Here is a 20,130-nt window from a genome sequence, read left to right on the forward strand (position 1 = left end):
AGCTAATTTCCATCATTAAAGAATGCAGCAGTTGTGGCTGGTCTTGGCATGTTTCCTTCTGTCCCACTGTAGAACAGATGATGTGTTGAGATTGCTTTCTGTGATTACTCTGGCAGTTCTCACTTTTCCATGCTTTGTAGGAAGGTAGAATAAGAAATCCAGAATGGAGACTACAGATATCCCTCAGGAAAAAATTGTATTTAATGGACTGCAATCTTGATGATAATTCTAAAAAAATAGTCCCCAAAATGTTGATAGTTTCAGAAAAATGTTTTTTCCCCTTTTCCTTCAGTATGCTGTTTGGAGATGACAACCAAAAGGAAAATTATCGGCCGCTTGGTGCCCTGCCGGTGTTTTCGTGGTGAAGAAGAAATCGTCTCAGTGTTAGATTACTCTCACTGTGGCCTGCAGCAGGTGCCAAAGGAGGTTTTTAACTTTGAACGGACATTAGAGGAGCTTTACCTAGATGCCAATCAAATTGAAGAGCTACCTAAGGTAATCAGTGTTGTGCCTGTAATACAGATGTCAAAGCTGTGTTCTTAAATGTGTATTCGGCATATGCTTCAGTTCTGAAATAGGGCTTGGTCTTGACCAGGAGACCTGCTTGTCCTGGAAAGAGTGGTGGCTTTTAAATCTAGTGATTCAATTACTTTTTTACAGTATTTTTTTCCTGCCCTCTCTGAAGAGCCCAAAGAGTTGAACCACCGTTCTTGCAGATGGTGCTGTGTGGGGAGGAGTAGAACCACCTACTTCTCCTTGCTTCACTACACAAGAACAGGGGCAGCCAATGAAGTTTTAAATTGTGAAATTAACAATTGTTCAAAAGAAGTACTCCTTGGACAACAAGTAATTACTGTGGCATTTGATACCTTGACCAGGAGTACGCTAGCCTGGGGAGCAGGTGATGTCACATTTGGATCCTCTGTAGCACTGCTTTTAAAAGCAAGCTCTTTGTCAGGATAAGTCGTTTATCCTTATGGGAGAAATGCCAGTGCTGACTGGTATTTTTATAACTGCAAATGAGGTCCTGCAATGAGATTACTTAAGTTATCCTTCCTGTGTAAAACTTCTTTTATAGCACCTTTAAATCTGTTCCTCTGCTGATTAATGTTTACTATAAGGAATTAAAAGTTACTGTAACTTAAGTGTTCTGGAAACAAAAGAGGGCAAGGTAGTGGAAAAACCAATTAATAGTAGGTGCTAGCTACATAATGAAGCATGAAGTAATGTAATCCATTCCTTAATTGAATTTTTCTCAACGATAATGAAAGGTGCTTACAAGTCTGTAATTAAACATCGTTCCACTGTAATCCATTCTTCATCATCTCTCAACATACTTCTTACTTACACTGCCTAGAGACTTTATTTAAATTCTATTTACAAATGTAAAAAATGTACTTTTTCCATTACATGGAGATCTTTTATTCGGATATGATGGTTCATTGCTTAAGATTGCTCACTCCACCAAGAAATTCTCTACAGTTGGTAAGACAGGGTAGCTACAATCTTTTAAGTGTCACAGAAAAACGATGTGGAGAAACTGCCATATCTCTCCAGCTACTAGAAAGGACAGCAGAGAAACAGATACTTTTTCTGTCCCCATAAATATGAAATGGATTGTGGTGAAGGCCATTTTACTGCTAATGAATACCTTCAGGACTGTTTCTCATTTAATAATAAGATATTGTTAACCTTGTATGTTTTAATGCTACTGAAGAATATATAAAGTGTCTAATTTAGCTAGGGATTTTTGGTCTGTTTGTTTTGGTTCTCTTGAAAGTATGCATCACCATGGTATTAAAACTAAATTGCAGCGCATATTGGAATATCTCAAATATCTCAGGGCACAGAAGAAGAACAATATGCCATAATTCTATATGGAAAAACTGAGAGCCAAAGCTAAGGGGTCCAAAATTCTGGAACTGGGATGAAGGTGGTGGTTGTTAGTAACAGTCACAACTGAAGTGTGCATGCTAATGACACCTTTGCATTGTATTGTAGTATCATCTGTTTTGTATTTGTTATTTGTGAAACGAAACAGCAGATAAATACGTACCTTTGAGAGATTTAAATGTATAGGGCACTATTTTTCTCTTTTGTCTTTGTTATAAATATTTTGAATCAAATATTACATATTGAAGAAATTCCTTTTAATTGGTCTTAAGTTTCAGTAAATGCATTGTTTAACATAGTCTTGGCCTTGAATAAGAGAAGATTAATGGCAATGTTAATTTGCTTTCTTTATATCATTCATAATTTTTTGTCGTAAGCCTTTATTTATCGTTACCATAAATTAAAGAGTCCAAATAATTTCTTAATCAAATTTTCTGCCTCAAATACTTTTGGCTGCACATCTCTGAACTTTTTTTTTGCTATTGAATGAATATTCTAGAAGGGAAAATGTCATTGTTTTCTTAAAATGGCACTGTATTACTTTAACTTGATCTACCATAGGCAGAACTTTCCTCCGAAAGTGAAATTGAAATGTGAATTCAAATAACTTCTTCCAGAGGAAATTTGTTTTGTTAGTTTTCTGTTATTTACTAAATGTTACATGCCTCTGAAGTTACAGTAGTCTTTTAAAATTTTCTAGGATCATAACACTTGATCATGTTTAATAATATAGTAAAAAAAAAAAGCACAGGTGAAACTGTGTTAAATCCTTATATACCTTAGTTACTTTCACTGCTATATGATACGCTGGAAACCAGCAGATTATTTTGCAGTAAACTGATGTATGAAACTCATTCTGGCTGGGTTTTTAAATATTTTTTACCTTACAGTTGGTGTATCATAATTACGTTTTTTTTTCTGCTGTCTTCATTAGAAATGGCTTTCTAGTTCCTAATTTCTGATATTTTTGTTATCTTTTAAGGATTAATAGGATTGTTATATACCTATTAGTCTCTATTTTCCCCCTAAATCTAGCCAAGTCTTTTATTTGCCTTTGACTTCATTATTATGAGCTGCTGCTGCTGCAAGTATGTCCCTATTTGTATGAGTCAAACGAATCAATGACTAATAAATAGGAGTATCGATTTTGAGGAAGGTGGAGTCACTGGCCATCAGTATCCAGAAAAACATGAATGAGATGAAAATTCTTCCCAGCAGCTTTCCCTTATAAAGTAAAATCTGGACTAATTTTTAATGGACACAGTTAGTTTACTGGATAATGCCTTAGGAAAAATCTGTCTCTAACAACAAATTCTAGAAATAGCCACCGCTGTGTTTTGCCATCTCATGTGTTGGTAAACTAGGTACCAGTAATTCTAAATATGCTACTGCCATTAGAGGCTACATCTTAATGCTTAATTGTCTCACTGAGAACAAACAATACACCAATATATAAACAGTGTTGAGGTAATCACTAATGTATAGCTCACATGGATGGGTAGGTATTATAAATTACCTGTAGTTTTCTCCTGCATTGCATTTGCTATGTAAGTTATAGTTTCCATTAAGGGCATTGAATCCTTTTACTAAATCTGCCAATAAGAAATCACATTTCTCTTCTGCAGAGCTGGAAAATGTTATTCCTTTGTAATCCTGACATCGAATTCCCCCAATATGTTAGCCAATCTCTTTCACAGTTATGCCTATGGAAATTAAAGAGCAGAAATTTCATGATGTTGTTCTCTAGTGGCCCTGGAAGCCAACAACCTCTATTGCTGTGTAGTCAAGAACTTGAAATATGCAGAATAATAGCCCATTGTGCTGACTCAGATCACAGCAGCTATTAGCACCACTTGCTTTCCCGTCTGAAAGGAATAAAAGTAGTATATGGACGCACAGGTTGATGGTTACAACAAAACTGTGATGGCAACACCATAAAGCACTAGCAACCGAGAAAGACACCTTTTGAAAATGCAGTGGGTAAAAATAAATGAGCCATTTTGGGCATACATACCTTTATTCATACTCTTGTATTATTTCTGATACAAGAGTACATCGTAAAATTACTCCAGAGGGAATATTTTTTTTATTAGGCTTCTTCATTCACCAGTTCAAAAGCCTTGTATCTGTTCAGATATTGTCAGAACTTTAAGTTCTAAGCCTTTCTTAGCTTTTAAAATATTTCTGCAGGGGAATGGCTGGGAACATGCACTGGGAATTTCATTTTCCAGGTACGGTAGCATAGTATAGTTTGTATATGTACTAAAATTCTGCAGGTTCCCTATGTGGAATGTTACTATGCTCTACAGCTGCTCTCAGGCAGTGATGTGGCTAGAAATTTCAAGAGCAAACCCCTAGAGCCTATTAATTACATTACTTTCCAGTCTTGTCCAAAATGATGCACTTCCTTAAAAAACGGGCACTCTCAGATGCATTGCAAAGGAATTCCTCATTCTCTGGAGAGAGATTTCCCTTTATTAACATTGTCTGCAAGCAGAAGTGTGTACTTCAAATTGTCTTCCAGGGTGTGCAGTAATTATTCTGGCTGTTCCTGTAAATTAGGTGGGGAAGCACAGGCCCTGAACGGTTCTGCTTGTTCCTAATACCGGGGCTGTGGCAGCGCGTTGTGCTGCTCTGCCTGCCCCTGGCCTCGCCGGTGAGTGGCAGGGAGGGGGCTGCTGTGCAGTCCTGGGAATTAACAAGGGTGTTTCATGAAAGAGGAAATCTGAAAGAAACTCTGAATACAAAGGTATTTTGAAAAGTGGCTTTCGCTAAAAAGGCGCTTTCGTATTTGGTGCCAGTTGATAGTGATTGTGTTGTGGTGCTTTCATTCTGAGCATTTTTTTATTTGTGTGATGCACTCTCAATTTTCTGAAAACAGATTATGCTGAAGAAAAAGCAGAATTTTTCTAAGGGGTTACGATAGAAGGTTTCAGCAGAAAAATGTGGTTTCAAAATGATCTAAAATTTACTTGAAGTACCAGGTCCGCATTTGCACACCACTTGTGTGTTGATTTTCTCCTCTCCAGATACTTGGCTGAGTTTTTCGTCTGGGCAATCAAACGATTATGCATTCTCAAATAGCCTGTACATGGGTATACAGATTTTATTTTGATGTAGAAGTCTGAAAGACAGACTACATTCAGTGTAAACATAGCACTAATATTTGAAAAAACTTTCTGAGAAGCCTGCAAAGAAGGTTGTTCTCTGGAACCTGCTGAATCTTGTCCTGGGCTTTGGTGAATTCGTATTTGCAGAAAGTTCTGCAGCATTTGGTAATATATAACTCTTGAAAAGAGTGAAGTTTTTAAAGCCTGCAGCCAGGAAGGGAGTAGTGATAAGCAGGTCTTACCTGCAGTGTGGTGTGACCGGCAGCGCAGGAGTGGTTGGTACTGGGGGCTGGAGGCAGCTGCACTGACGCAGCGCTGTGTGCACAACCCAGAGTTGGTACCACCGAGATGGGTACCATGTGCCACCCTTCGCTGCTACTCTTGGCAGTCACTTTTCCACAGCACTGTCACTGGGGAACGTGGAGTGTGGCAAGAAATAAGCCAAGCAATTATATTTCATTCTCCTCTCCCTTGTGCTGGACTTGAAGAAGCTATAAGCTACTCTATCTAAAAAATACACCTGTTTGTTCTTCATGTATGGCACCTCTGACCTTGTTATGCAGTGTACCTAAATGTGAAATTGTGATTCATGATTGCTTTCTCTTAGTGTGGTCGCTTGATAAATTTCTACGTGTGTAAGGTGGTGTATGAGATCGTCATATTTCCTGAGGAAAGCAGCCGTGTTATATAGGTGCTTTCAACGTGATTTATTGATTACTTCAGGTTGAAAGGAGGATTTGTTTTTGCAGTGGAAATTCTGACATTTTATAAAATTTGAATTTGAATTAAAAATTAGAATAGAGTCCTGAATTTGGGCGGGTATTTAAAGAACATATCATTTTGATAACGTCAAAGCATTTTGTTTCTTGAAAATAACAAATTTCTTCTGCATGCAGTCAAAATATTTTTAAATCATCATGAAATTAAAATCAAATATTTTAATTGACCAAAATCCAGAAAAAAAATTCAATTGATATGACAGATATGAAATACCATGTACCTACAAGTTGTTGATCGCAATGAGTTTACAGTTTTTGACAGAAAGCTATTTTTGAACATTCCTGCTACCAATCAACTCTTTTGGTTATTCTTATCAACTGTGTATAAGCTGTGTTTGTGATGCTGAGCAGCCTGTAAGAATGTCTTCTCAAGTAATGGCTTTTCAAAATAGTTTTTGATTAATGAATTCTTATGTAGCAAATGTAGTTTTGTGGTATTTGTTGCTTCTGTATATAAATAATGATCCCAAACTGATCTTTTTCCTGAAACACTGTAAAGTGTTTTTTTATGTTACAGCAACTGTTCAACTGTCAAGCTTTACGCAAACTGAGTATACCAGACAATGACCTTTCAAGTCTGCCAACCACTATTGCTAGTTTAGTTAATCTCAAAGAACTTGATATCAGTAAAAACGGTAAGAGATCAAAAGTATAAATATTTTAAAGAATTGTAATGAATATAAACAATAATGACGTTTTAATTATTTATGAGTAATGAACTTGTGTTCTAGAAAATTTGCTTTTTTTCTAGATTATGTACTATTTTCCTGTCTGGCACTTTTGAGATGTCTGGGTAGCTATCTACCTCATTTACTTTTCTCAGGGGCTGGGGCGGGGGAAAGTTTGCTTTAATGTAGTATGTGGTGATGACTTGTGACCGATAAACATTGGCAGTAGGAGTGGGAGACCATTTTTCAGTGCACTTATGAACCACTCCCCTTTCCAAAGTGGCTTTCGACTTACTGAGCTCTCGTGTAATTTATTTAAGCGTATAAGGCTGCAGGTAAATAACTACCAGGATTTATATAGGCAGTGCCTAATTTGCTGATGTGCATTTCCAAATTATGCATTTACATATTTATGTGCCTAAAATCCTTCGCGTACCTGAACTTAAGTTTCTTTTGCTTGGAAAATGAGGCTTAGGCACTCTTGAAAAATGTGAAGAATTTCTGATCTGTATATGCCTAGAGACTCTCAGGATTCTATGTGTGTTCTCCGGAGAAGAGAGGGAGACAAAGAAGAAAAAGATAAGCAATTCAGAAAGAAATGTAAGGCACAAATATCAGTGCAAATGACATCACTATCTAACTCAAGAAGATTATATAAATCAAGCATTAGCAAAATAGTTTTAGTACAAGGCATATTATCTGTTCTGATGTTTTTATTTTGTGCTTAAGTATCATCTTTTAGACTATATTACTAAAATCTATGTATCCTTCCTGTTATAGCTTAAATCTGATCTTAAAATGCTAAATGAACTCATTTATGAACAAAACAAGTTCGGTTTTTATGTGTGTATTTCAATATTTTCTTTCAATATTTTTTAGGAATTCAAGACTTCCCAGAAAATATTAAATGTTGTAAGTGTTTAACAATTATTGAAGCCAGTGTCAATCCAGTCTCTAAGTGAGTATCAGTAGCTTGTGTTTGCATACCACAAATGCAGAAAACTTAAACAAAGTGAACTAAAATTTAAAGGCATTGTATCAAGTCATTTGCAGGATTGATGTAAATTTATTTTTAATTGTTTTAAATCCATGGTTGATGTATCTATGAAGAGATTTGTGTAACAAATGTGGTGTCTGTCTTTCCGCGTAGTAAAGAAAGTGTTGGCAAAGCAATCTGATGCAGCCTTTTAAATACAGGGGCAGGTGCTTTGTGTATTTGGGAAGTAAGCCATGCTGCATCCTCACATGCCATAATCTCTTGGTTGGGACTTTGGCAACCCTTATTCCTTCAAAAAGCTTGCAATAATAGTAGCAAAAACCCCCTCTGTGTTGTAATTCCATGATTTATAAAATGGATTGAAGGAGATCAAAGGATGAAATTTCACTGTTTAATTTTTTTTTAAAAAAAAAGAGGGAGAAAGAAAAAAAAACACCTTTGGCTTAAAACCCTCAGCTAGGAAGGGAGAAAAGGCTGATGTAACTTGAATGTGCCAGGCATTTGCATATCACGTGGTTATAGCAACATCAAAAATATGAGAATGGGCAAAAATGTTGTCTGTTAATAAGTTTGTTCGTCTTGAGAATTTGCGTAGAAAAAGAAGGTGAGAGAGAAAGTGATCTTTCTCTTTCTAAATATACATTGTTATTATTTCCATAGCAACTTTGGTGTGAGCATTAAGCTTTTAACTGTTTTTTTTAGGCTGCCAGATGGCTTCACACAACTTCTAAATTTGACCCAGCTCTATCTAAATGATGCCTTTTTGGAGTTTCTTCCAGCTAACTTTGGAAGGTAAGAATTAGTCATCAAAGCACATTGCTGTCTCATATAAACCCAGTTTAGGTTTTAAAGCTGTATTCCTTTTAAAAATGAAATAAAGCAAAACAAAGAAACCAGAGATTTTGGCTTTTCAGCCCTGTTTTGATGAATTATTGTTGTTAGAGAGAATGTTATGTCAGCAAGAATTTTATGATGAAGTGATGCAGTTTGGTGGTTTAGGGAAAAGGTGAGAAGAAATAGAAACTGAAGAAGAGGCTGGTCCTTGATCAAATGTGTTATTAAATTGTGGCAAGGGCAGAAAATAACAATATGTTTGTTGAAAAATGAACAGAAAGAAAAAGTGTTGTGGGTCAGAAGGGAAGAAAGAAATGACTGAGCATGGTGGAGTAACCAAAGGAAAAATGTTGAACAAGAGAGAAGGTTCAAAAGATGGCAGAACAGAAAGGATGTAGAATGAGTGTAAAAATAAGTGCAGTAGAAACCGAGCCAAAAAGTGTTAGATAAGGACAAAGCAGAGGTGAGGGGAAATCAAAGTTAACACAATTTGCCATGGCCATTTAAGAGGGCAGTAGAAGCTGATGGATCCTTAACACTGCACGGGTCTGGCAGAAATGTCAAGTTTATTTCACCTCTGTTGTACTGGTGAGGGAATGGGCAGCTTTTCTGCCCTCAGATTGTCCCAGTGGGCAAATAGCTCAGGAGACAAAGGATTAACAGAGAAAATACAAGGTAGTGGTACAGAATTCACTTAGTATTACTTTTTTTACTGGTCCATCCAGCTACCCGTATGTGTGTTTTTTGTTTAACTGGGAACATGAACTCAGCACTCCAAAATTAATACTGAGGTGACATAATTTCTGTTGGAAATTATATTGGTATGCTCAGTCACTGAGAAATAGAAAGTGCTGCTTTATCAGCACTCAGTTGATGGGCCTGTCACTGACCCAGATCTGAGTCTGGGCTTTCCGCTGGAATACTTTTTAGAAAATCCTAGTTGAAGGAGGAGGAAGAAAAATTGTCATTGTTTGCATTTGAAGAGTGTTTGGAGTATCAGAGTAAATCCTAAGACTGCGTACTTCTGCAGTTTGGACTCAGATGTTATGTTCAAATGTCAAGGAAAAGTAACTGTATGAAATACCCTGCAATTTGTCAGATGTGCAGAGTTTATACTCATTATGCTCTTCCAAAGCCTTGCTGGTACTTTGTCTAATAATCTTTGTCACTCAAGGACATGTCTAGTATTCTAAATCTTTTAGCAGAAAGCACTAACTTTTCTTTTACAAATGCCTATTTTATCTATATGAAATTACAGCAGTTCTTTTATTATTATTTTGCTTCAATATATTATCTATTTTGTATCTTGCATTTACAAATCCTGGTCTTGTTTCCGAAGCTTCCCCCGTTAGCATACAGAGATTGCTCTGGTTTTTTTGGGTTGTTTTGTTTTTGTTTTTGTTTTTTTTTAATACTAGCCACACGTAGCTCTTCACCTGTATCCCCCTTATTGCTCTTCTCCATGTTTTAGTGCTTTCTTTTTATCTTCTGGTACATTAATATTCAGTTAGTCTGTTATAGTCTCATTTAGCCATGTGAATAAAGTCAGGAACAGAATCTACCTGAGCATCATGTAAACATTCTCTCCGCATTTCTCATTCTTTTTACTCCTGGTTAAGCACAACTGCAGGACTTGTAATGTTTTCAGCCTTATTTGGTAGGAAAGAGATAAAATCATAGTCTTCTAGAAGAGCATATTATTGGGAAGCTTGAGGTTCTATGAAACGGAAAACTGGTGTGCTGGATCGAGAACTAAAGCTTTATTTAATTTTTTTCAAATTTTTCTCATAGATACAGACACATGCTTATACTTGTGGCACTAAAGGACCTGGAATGTAGAGACAGAGTAATATTAAGAGCAGTATTAATGAAATTGTTGAAACTCACCATAAAGTTCCTCAATAAAGTTCTTTCACATTTAGAAACTATGTTATCAGCCTAGAAGCTTTAATAATACGATATCTCTGTTTAGAGATGATACAATTACAAATTACCTCTCCGTTTCACATAAGCCTTGAACAATCCTGGGCATGGTCAGCTCGTGCATTGATTGTACCTCCAAAAAACAGTTGATTTGATACCCCAGATTTTCTGTGAGTGGAGTTGTTCAATTTAAGATAAAGAGGAAAGGACCTTGTCCACCCTTCTGATTTTATATCCTCTCCCTTTTCCTCCCCACATTGATTATATTTTGAGATTAAAGGACCAGCAAAAGGATGACATGAATCAAAATCCTTTTATGTTTATCAAATTACCTTCCTAGGCAATATGGGTAATTGGACAATACTGCCCCAAATTCTGGAACTCTTAAGACATTAGCTACTTAATTTCTTATCTGATGTATCCTTCCTCTGTCCTATTACTCAAATTCATGAAATTTATTGCTGTGGCTTAAATAATATTGTCAGTTGGAGTTTACACAATGATGCGGAATTGTGAAGTACTGTTGTATATAGGTTCTAATTCATGCTAACGCTTAAGAACGTGTCCTACTTCTGTTTAAAATACAGTAAATTAAACAGAGATCTGTTCTGCAGTATTGGTCTGCCTGTCTGGAGTCATAGAATTCAGTGCTCAAAAAATGCAAAAGAAAGTTGTGAACTAAATAGCAGTTGCTTTTTATCCCTCAGTAGGTTTGGCAATGTTTGATAGAGATGAACTTTTTCTATGTTTTCCATGTTTAATAATTAATAAAAATAGTTTAGAATTACTGTGAAAACCTGCTGTATGTCACAGTTCTTCAGAAGCTATCTTTACATGAAGCTATTACATTCTGAATACCATTTGTACCATATTCAGCCCCACAATAAGTGGGCATCTTACTATTGTGCATTAAGTTGACTTTTTTCCCCCTGTTGTTGAAGTCAGTAGTTCAAATCATTCTTATAGATTCCAGAAATAATTTGTTGAATTACCTAATTATTTTCTATCATATTTCTAGACTTGTCAAATTGCGAATTTTGGAGTTAAGAGAAAATCACTTGAAAACTCTACCAAAGTAAGTGATTGAATATTTACCTAAGTCTCTTCCACCTGAAATCTCCAAAAGTGCAGAACATGTTTATAGTTAGTAATGTAGTGGTGTCATTTCTGTTAAGAGTTATTTTTTCCATGGTTTAAAAAAAAAATTACTGAAGGTTTTTAGCAAAATGCAAACATATAATTGAAGATAGAGACATATATTAGTTGACTGTAACTCAATATCCAAAAGCTGTAATGTGACATTTTGAAAGAAGACATGTAAACAAAATCGGAAGACAACATACGAGATAACCCTGCGCAGTGATTATGTGGCAGTATTTTCCTCATGAATAATCAAATGTATTGAAAACATACTCAGTGTAACCTCAGTAGAACAATCTCCCTATATGATCTGTACAGAAGCTAAATGTATTTGATGGTTTACAATACTATTTAGAAACCTGCATCATCAGAATATTGCAGAAATGTCATTTTGGTAGTGTTTCTTGGTACTATTTACCAGAAAAGTAAGTTGCTATAATTTGACTAACATCTAAATGATATTTTGAAAAAGAAACAGTAAAGAAGTGAAAAAAATCTATACACTTACAATGGTAAATATAGCAAGCTGCACTACATAAAGCAAGGAATATGTTTTTGTATTCAGATCAGCATCATATATTTTCTGCAACGGGGATCCTAACCAATGAAAAAATATTGATGGGTTTGGGGATTGTTAGAAATAAGGGTTGTATGTCTCCATTATAAGTAAGACTTAACAGTGGTGGCAATGGATTGTGTGTATTAAACGTTGCTAATACAGAATTGCATATTATTCAGCTCATGTAAAAAGGGCACCTTTTTTAGCAAACATGCATTTATCAAAATCTCCTACACAGGCATTTTGCCTATAATGGGGTATGGTGACATTTTCACTACTTCCTGTGGGCTTTCATACACAGCACTCTCCTTTTTTAAAGGAAAGCTATGTTTTGTGTTAAAGGCAATATTCTTTATATCAGTTGAAAACACTTTTTTGTATAAACTTTCTATTTCCTGGTTTCTGAGTTACATTTAATATTAAGAAATAATGGTTAAAAAGTGTCAATCTGCTACCAAAGTGTTTATCTGCATTTAAAAATTAGACCTGTTCGGGACAGCAGATCTGCAGCCTTTGAGATATGTATTATCGGAAAGGCTATATAGCTGCTGTAGTATATCTGTGTTATCCAGACTATCTCTTAAACATCATTCTATTTTAGAAGGGAATTGCATGGCCTTTGCATGCTTGTTGGAATAAATGGGGCGGGGGTGCGCGCTAGGACTGAAGGATCGGAATGCCACAGCAGAATGATTTTGATCAGACAGTAGTTCTGTATTTCTAGTCTGATTCTAATCCCACTAAAGTTGATAATAGAGTTGTTACTGAACTCAGTGGGAGCAAGATTGGGATTGTGTGTTGTTGTTGTTAATATTTTTTTTTTTCTGTGATACATGGTGTTTAACAGGCAAATTTTGACAAGTTTGGCAGGTGTCTGTTTGATTGCCAAAGATTCATACCTAAGTGTAGTAGCCTCTGGTTTCAGTAGCACTAAGCTTAAGGTGGCTGAGTGTGACTTTTCCCACTGCATGATTCTGAAGTAAGGAGGTTCTTTGATTCTTGTAACCAAGGGAAACATTATTTGTAGGCGTGTTTGTTCTCTGCTCTTTGCTGTAGCAGAAGGCTTTGCTATATACTACCGAGAGAAGCTGGAAATAAAAGGTTTTGCTTAGGCAAATGCTATCCTTAAAACTATGAGATTGAAGGGGCAGCTGTGTCATGAAATGAAGTAAGAGGAAGGAAGTTGACAAGGTCATTTTTGCATCAACTGGGATGAAAATGGGAGATCTGTGCATTTCTGGGCTTCTTCGTCCTCTGCAAGCAAAAAAAAGTGCACAGTGTGATGGAAAGAAATTAACCCATATTATAGAGCATTAATTTAGAGGATATACAGCCTCCTTTCTTGTTAGGGTGAATTTGACCTCTTTTCTGAAAAGACAGTACCTACTAGTCTAAAGCAACATGACTGCATACTGGAGTGGGCCTAGGAAGATGGGGGCTGCGCGTGGGAGGTTGTAGGAGGAGAGTGGTAAGGCTGTGGGTGACTACAGGCATGGTAATGTGGCAGGCAGAGCTAAAGCAGTATCTGGCTGTCGCTTGGGCTTTACAGGGAACAGAAGGTTAAATAACAGACTTTTATTCTCTTAGCCAATAAGAGAAGGAAAATTGTGACAAGAAAACTGTGTCTACAATAGGACCATCTGCAGTTAGGAAGATAAATGCAGTATGTATATATAAATCAGAATGTATTTTACAAACTAGTTGCAAAAAAGTGATGCAGGTCTTTCAGGTACGTTCTTAAAGGCTTGCTTTCTTTTCCTACATTTTTTAGCTATATCATGAATAAGGTAACCTGATTATATTGGTAGTTTGTCCAGTAGTTCTAGTGTAAGAAAAAACAGGAAAAGGAAGGCAAATAAATAAGGCTGTTAAATAGATGTGAAGTGCACTGTGAGACTGTTTTAAGTAACTTCTGCTAAGTAGTATTATCATCGTGTTAAGTGCAACTTAAAAGATGTTGAACAAGAAGTTACCAAAAGCAGATCATATTTTTTCATCTGTTCTGTGCTATAAAATATAAGTATAAAGGATTTTTAAAGAAAACATTTGGCATTTTGGCATAAACAGTGCTTTGTGTTTACCATAGCTCTAATTTTGCAGTATTTCATGCTAAATCAGAAGGCAAGAATGTTGTAAAATGTACCCATAGTAACTGAACACAAAATGTTTTAACATTATTTACAGAAATATCAGATGAAGTAAATCCTAACTACAGCTGGCTGAAAGGTAGCACTCTAACCAAGACATAGATCTCCAAAGTGTCCCTCTTTAATACTTCTTGTATTAAAAAATGAGAGCTTCCCTTTGTTGAATTTGTGACATAATTTTAAGGCATCTAGAACATGTCCAAACATATCACTGTATTCCCAGACACTTTCCTGATAGAAAATTGGTGAACCATGGTTCATAAATAGTTTTGAAGATTATTCTGATTTTTTCTGACAAGCATACCAAACCTTTTAAACAATGTTGTCTTGCTGTATCGTACTGGGCTGGAAACGTACGTTGATCTTGAAATGAAAATGTTACAGGATGTCTCTATTTTCTGTCAACAGTACTTTCTCTTCAGAAAATACTATTAGGCTTACAAATATTTTAAACATACTGAAAATATTTGTATGTTTAATCTGTAGATCTTCACAATACTGTTTTATAAAATTAGTAATTTATTTTTCTCTTAATACTGTTTTATAAAATTAGTAATTTATTTTCTCTTGTATATGGTTTGATTAAAGATTATTATTGATACTAGTTTCCAGGATCTTTTGAGCATTTAGAAATATTTGGAAATCTTTGGCCAGTATTGCAAATAATTTCTAATATTTTATTAAAGCTTTAATGTGTGCAATAAAAATAGAAAAATGTGGGGTTTTCTCTTGAATTTCTGTTAAATGTTTCAGAGCATTTGTGAGATTCTGGCCAAGTTTCTTACATTATAACAATGTTACCACCTAGATCCACAGGGTTGTCTTTTGGCTTGAAAAAACAACTAAGATAATTTTTATTATTCTGTTTGGATAAAAGTGTACATCATCTTTACTCACTGTAACAACATGTGATATTACTGTCTAATAGCCCAGGATGGTGTTTTTTAGACCGCAGCTCTCAACAGCTCTGTGGCGTTCTGCTCAGCAATACTCCGCCGCTGAACAGCTGTTTGATGCCACAGGCAGGGCGTTCCGATTGCTGGTGCTGTTTTCAGTCATTTTGCACCCAAACTTGAAGCAGTTAAAATCAGTGGCCAGATTCCTGTTAGCTTCACTGGGTTTTGAGTGAGGAAGTTTATGCTTTGGTGTTTCATTATTCTGTGTTGGAGTACTTCCTTAGAGTGGAGAGATGTAATTCCCAGTTTTCTATACTGCTGAATAAGACTGCAGTTCAACCTGGATGCGAAGATATGGGAAAAGAGGAGGTCTGCCAAGGTAGGAACCACTTAGAGAGCTGTGCTGGGAGACTGGCAAGTCCCACAGGTCCCACCAAGGGTCTGTCTTGCCCTCTGTCCCTTTTGTGGCAGTGATCAACACTTAACTGGCAGCATCTGAGTGACTTGGTAGCTGTAGAAAACTTCTTTCCGTTAACATCCTTTTCTGTGCCATTTATGAGCAAACTAACCAGCATGTGCCCCAGCCCAGAGCCTGACTATCGGCAGCTCCTCCTCCTTCACCCACTCATTTAAAATCAGTATTTTTTCCAGTCTTTGGTCATTTATTTATCCATGTGAAGACCCTCTTTGATCACATAGCTGCTTAGGTTAAGAACTTTCAGTGAAGGACCTTTGCACACATCTCTTGGAAATGAAGATAGACTTTATTGTCCAGCTCTTTTGTAGTGTTGGCTCTTTCAAAAGACTCCAAAAATATTTTGAGTCATCCCTACTCATCACAAAAACTGTGTTGAATTTCCCCAGCGTGTTGTATTTGTCTTCATATCACCTTATTCTATTGCTTAAAAGAGTTTCTGTTAATTTGTCTGCTACATTTGTCAAAGTCACTGGTCTGCAGTTTCATAGGCTTATCCTGGAATGATTTAAAAATTATTGTGATGTTAGTTACACGCTTCCCAGTCATCTAGCGCTGCAGCACTGTGCAAGAGGTTTTGTGTGTCTGTTATGTGTGTTGTCTGAGCTCTTAACAGCGCGTAAGCTTTGCAGCATGGGAGCCTGCCCAAAGTTTGAATACAAATGCAGCAAATTAATTTAGGTTTTCTGCTCTGACCTTCTGTTTTTCTGAGCATTCCTTTTTTATCTTTTCCATAGACTCTGGCAGGGTTCCTGCTCCTGAGGGGCCTGAAGAAAGATTTATTATTACTTTTAATGCCTTTTTTTCAAATATTTCTGAAGATATTTTTTGGCCTTTTACAGTTAACCATTCTTTTTTATTGTCCTTATTTTGACGTGTTTTTGCCTTTTTTAAAGGCTATCTTCTAAGTCTCCTGTATTTTCTACTTTGCCATGTTGGATTTGGGTTTTCTCAGGTCCTTTTGACAGATGATTTTGTATTGCTCTAAGTGTCTTGGTCTTCTCCCAGCAGCAATTTAGCTTGCTTAGCTGATGCGGAGGACTTCTCATTGTCATTGTTTTCCTTGTACCTGTCCAGAGCCATCCTGAGAAAGGCTGAAGCTACTAAACTCAGAGGCCAGACATTACTCCTGAAGGTCTCCTCATTGTGTGGGTCCAAACCTTTTCCCTGTGTGGGCCCATTACTCACTGTTTGAAGTGGAGAGGGACAGGCTGGCAGACTGGCTGCCACAGTGTGTTGTAGTGCTGGGCCTGTCCATCCAGGTTGCATCTTTAACAGCAGTGAAGTCCATGCTGGCAAGTGGCCTTGATGTGTGCCAAGCACGTGTGGGAGGCTGACTGCTGAGGGGCACAGCGCAGCTCCTGCCGGGGCTGCACCGGGAGGGAAACCGCGGTGAGAGCACCAGTGGCACGCTTAAGTGTGCACCTGTACAGACAGCACAGGCAAACCTGCACCAAAAAGAAATCGTTCTGAGCATAAAATCGGGAAGGTAGATATACCCAGTGAGCACCTCCACCTTCCCTTCCTCAACGGTACAAGGCCTGCTTGTTTGTCAGAGTTGTTCAGTATTATCATCCGTGTGCGTTGTTTAGTATTACCTGTGTGGGTGTTGTCAGTGGATGTGTCAGCATCTCTGGGTTCAGCGCTATAGCAACCTGGGGTTACAGTTGCACTTTGCATCTGTTGTGTCTAGTGAAACAGAAAACACTGAAAGTTTTTTTTCTCAAGTTTATAAGAAAAAAAAATACGTTGAAGTTAGTTGCGCATCTCAGTTGTGTATCAGAGCACATACATATTTACATACATACATAGATGCCTACACACACATATGTATGTATACATACAAATGGTTACTGAAGGGATGTAATAAACCTGGTTTCTGGAGGTGCTTTGCCTATACCAGCTCACAGTACAAGGGTTAGCACGCATACCTCCCGGGTGATGATCCCTTACTCTTTTTCTGGAGGCACTCACACCAATCGGGGCAGTGGTAGCTGTGTGGAAGTGCTTCTGCTGTTCCCCCGGCACTGCATGGGGATGCTGTGGTGGGTGCAGCCTTAACCCCCCAAAATGCCTCTGCCTAGTATATGGCTGCTGGCAGGAACTAGCATTTCTGCTTGCACTGTCCTTGTTCCTCAAGCTGTCAGAGGCCTAAAACCTAAGAACAGGGAGGGGGCTGTTACTGAGAGCGTAACTACTTACCACATACGTCTGGCTATTTTAAAATCATGATAATGAACCAGGAGTTACTGAGTTTTCTGATAAATGTTATAAGGTATGTGAGTGTGTGTGCACGTGTATGCGCCTGGCTTGGTGAATTAGGTGTTCACATTCTTGGTCTGGTGTTCCCACTTCATTCCAGATAAACAACTTTCACACTGCTCTCACCCTTTTTGTTTTCTACTCTCTTAATTGTAGCTTCAGCTTATATGGCTTTGTCTCACCTCTGATACAAACAAATCGGAGTGCTGTTTTCCTGTGTGATTGCACAGTGAAGCATTTTTTTTATCTACTGGTTAAATAATTAGCCTAGTAGTGTCTGTGTTGATGTTACTAAAGCTGTTTACCCAATACCTTTTGTGCTGGAACCGCGAACTCCAAAGCTTATACTTCGTTATAAGGCTACCTGTTATGAATGGCTATAAATAATGTACGTTCCTGTAAGAACCACAGAATGGTCTGACAGTGACTTTCTAATTTGTGTGATTAATCCAACCACTCTGTTGCACAGGGTATTTAATAATTTTCTTTGAGGAGTTAGGTAAATTATATAAAATACCATAACATTTTCCCACTGTTCGGTAAGTGGGTTTTAGTGAATGTGTGAGAGTTCAGGCACTGAACACTTGTGTTAACATATAAAGTAAACTTTTTCCAACCATTAGTTTCTGGAAAGTTATTCCAAAGCAGTTGAATGAAAGTTCACAGTGGATACAAATATGGAAGTCATGTTTGTGCTGCCTACACTGTATAAAACAACTTTTACATTAAGATGAGTCAACCTTAAATCATACAGCAGCAGCAGCAGCTGTGTTCTGCAGTCAGCCTTTGGGTTTGATTGCTTCAGTTCTGACTGCAGTTCAAGGCCTGGCACCATTTTTCTGGATGTTCAGTTGTAATAAATGTACTGTTAGTCAGTACGTCTAAATACAGTCTGATGTTCTCCCCAAATAAGTGAAAACCAAGTGTTTGTGTTCAAATTGGATGTAAATCCAGAATATCAAAAAGGTTACGTTGTTACTGCCCTACAAGCAAAGGGCAGCTGGTTAAATCCTAGCATGGTTTTCGCAGTTTGGGGTTTTTTACCCTTTTAAGTGATAAGGCAGTTATATTAGACAGACTTCACATCAGTACAGACTATATTTTCATTTCCATCTTGACTATTTTCCAGGAGTTTGAGTATAAGTTGGTTTGTGTATTAGTAACAAAGACCTATCAAAGACTCATACTCTTGCATTGGTGTTCAAAGGAGCCAGGGTATTCAGGCTGATGAAAGAACCCTTGTAGGAGAGAAGAGAGAGTCAATAAAGCAAAAAATATCTTACAGCGTAATTACAGCAGCATGTTTAGGAAGCAGAGGTATGTGGAGGCTGTATGTAACTGCATTTTATATGCATGTATGTTTATGTAGGCAAATATAGTTATTTCACGTATATGGTGTAAATATATACACACACGTACATACACCTATATGTGTTGCACATACCTATATATGTTATATAAGCATACATGAGATTATATATATGTATCTGTAGTCAGTCTTTTCATGGACTGGGAACCAACCTAGCAAAAGGAATCCAAAAAAGGAGCAGTAAGTAGGAGGATAGCCGGAATGTCAGTGCTAGAAGAGGGGATGGGGAATGTGCAGCCTATCAGGAGTCCAGGATCATGAGGATCAAGTTTCAGATTCTTTTGGCTGCTGGGGTCCTATACCCCATGAGGGATGTGACTGCTGGTGTGAGAGAGCCTTCCTTGGCCTGCCCTAGGAAAAGTGCATTCTGACTTTCCACTCCTAAAAAATACTCTGGCCTAGACTAGCTAGTGCACAATTTAAATCAAGCCTGGATCAAAATTACCCACTTTCCTAATTTTTTTGGCCAAGCATTCTAGAAGCCGTGACACATATGCAAAACTCAGAGGTGGTTCCCATCGCTAATGTTCATTCCTTTGCTTGTTTGCATGCTGAGGACCTGTGGTTGTGTCAGGACAGCACAGAGTTATTATGGTAATTGGAGTAAATCAGCAATTTTTCAAACAAATCGGGTAACTAAATTCACAACTTAGCTGGAAAAGGATGTTCTGAGCACATTTCAAATGCAACAACAAAAGCTTTTAATTTATCTAACAGTTGCATTTAAGCCAGGTCTGGTTACTGCTTCTATGGAAGCTCATTAATTTGCATTGAATTTTATGTTTTCTGTGATCAGGCTCTGTCATAAATATTCATTGCTCTTCATAGCAACAAATGTCAGCAGACCTGCCACTCCTAAACTGAATGTTTTGGGACATTCACATCCTGTTGAATTCCTGAGAGCAATCAAGAACGCTTCATACCTCAGGAAAGAATCTGGAAACTACACCTGTGCTATTGCCCGCACCAAGCAGCCAGGCAACCTGCTTATATTTTTTTAAAAAAATCTTTGAGTATATTGAAGTAGTTTAGTGTGATCTTTGCTCTGAGAGGTGTTTGGGCTGAGAAATACACCTTT

At 37.3% G+C, this 20,130-nt stretch overlaps 1 protein-coding gene across 6 annotated transcripts in view; it reads left to right on the top strand.

Annotated features, from left to right (window-relative positions):
* The window catches only part of LRRC7 (leucine rich repeat containing 7), a 182,456-nt gene that overhangs the window by 72,810 nt on the left and 89,516 nt on the right, over positions 1-20,130 (top strand). For all 6 annotated transcript variants that reach the window (XM_040610695.1, XM_040610688.1, XM_040610689.1 and 3 more), the window contains exons 2-6: positions 293-495; positions 6,300-6,417; positions 7,330-7,408; positions 8,150-8,239; positions 11,223-11,279. In XM_040610695.1, coding sequence (XP_040466629.1) covers positions 293-495; positions 6,300-6,417; positions 7,330-7,408; positions 8,150-8,239; positions 11,223-11,279 — 547 coding nt within the window. The remainder of the gene's footprint in view (positions 1-292; positions 496-6,299; positions 6,418-7,329; positions 7,409-8,149; positions 8,240-11,222; positions 11,280-20,130) is intronic.

Source organism: Falco naumanni, chromosome 11, assembly GCF_017639655.2.
Source record: "Falco naumanni isolate bFalNau1 chromosome 11, bFalNau1.pat, whole genome shotgun sequence".
Taxonomy (NCBI): Eukaryota; Metazoa; Chordata; class Aves; order Falconiformes; family Falconidae; genus Falco; species Falco naumanni.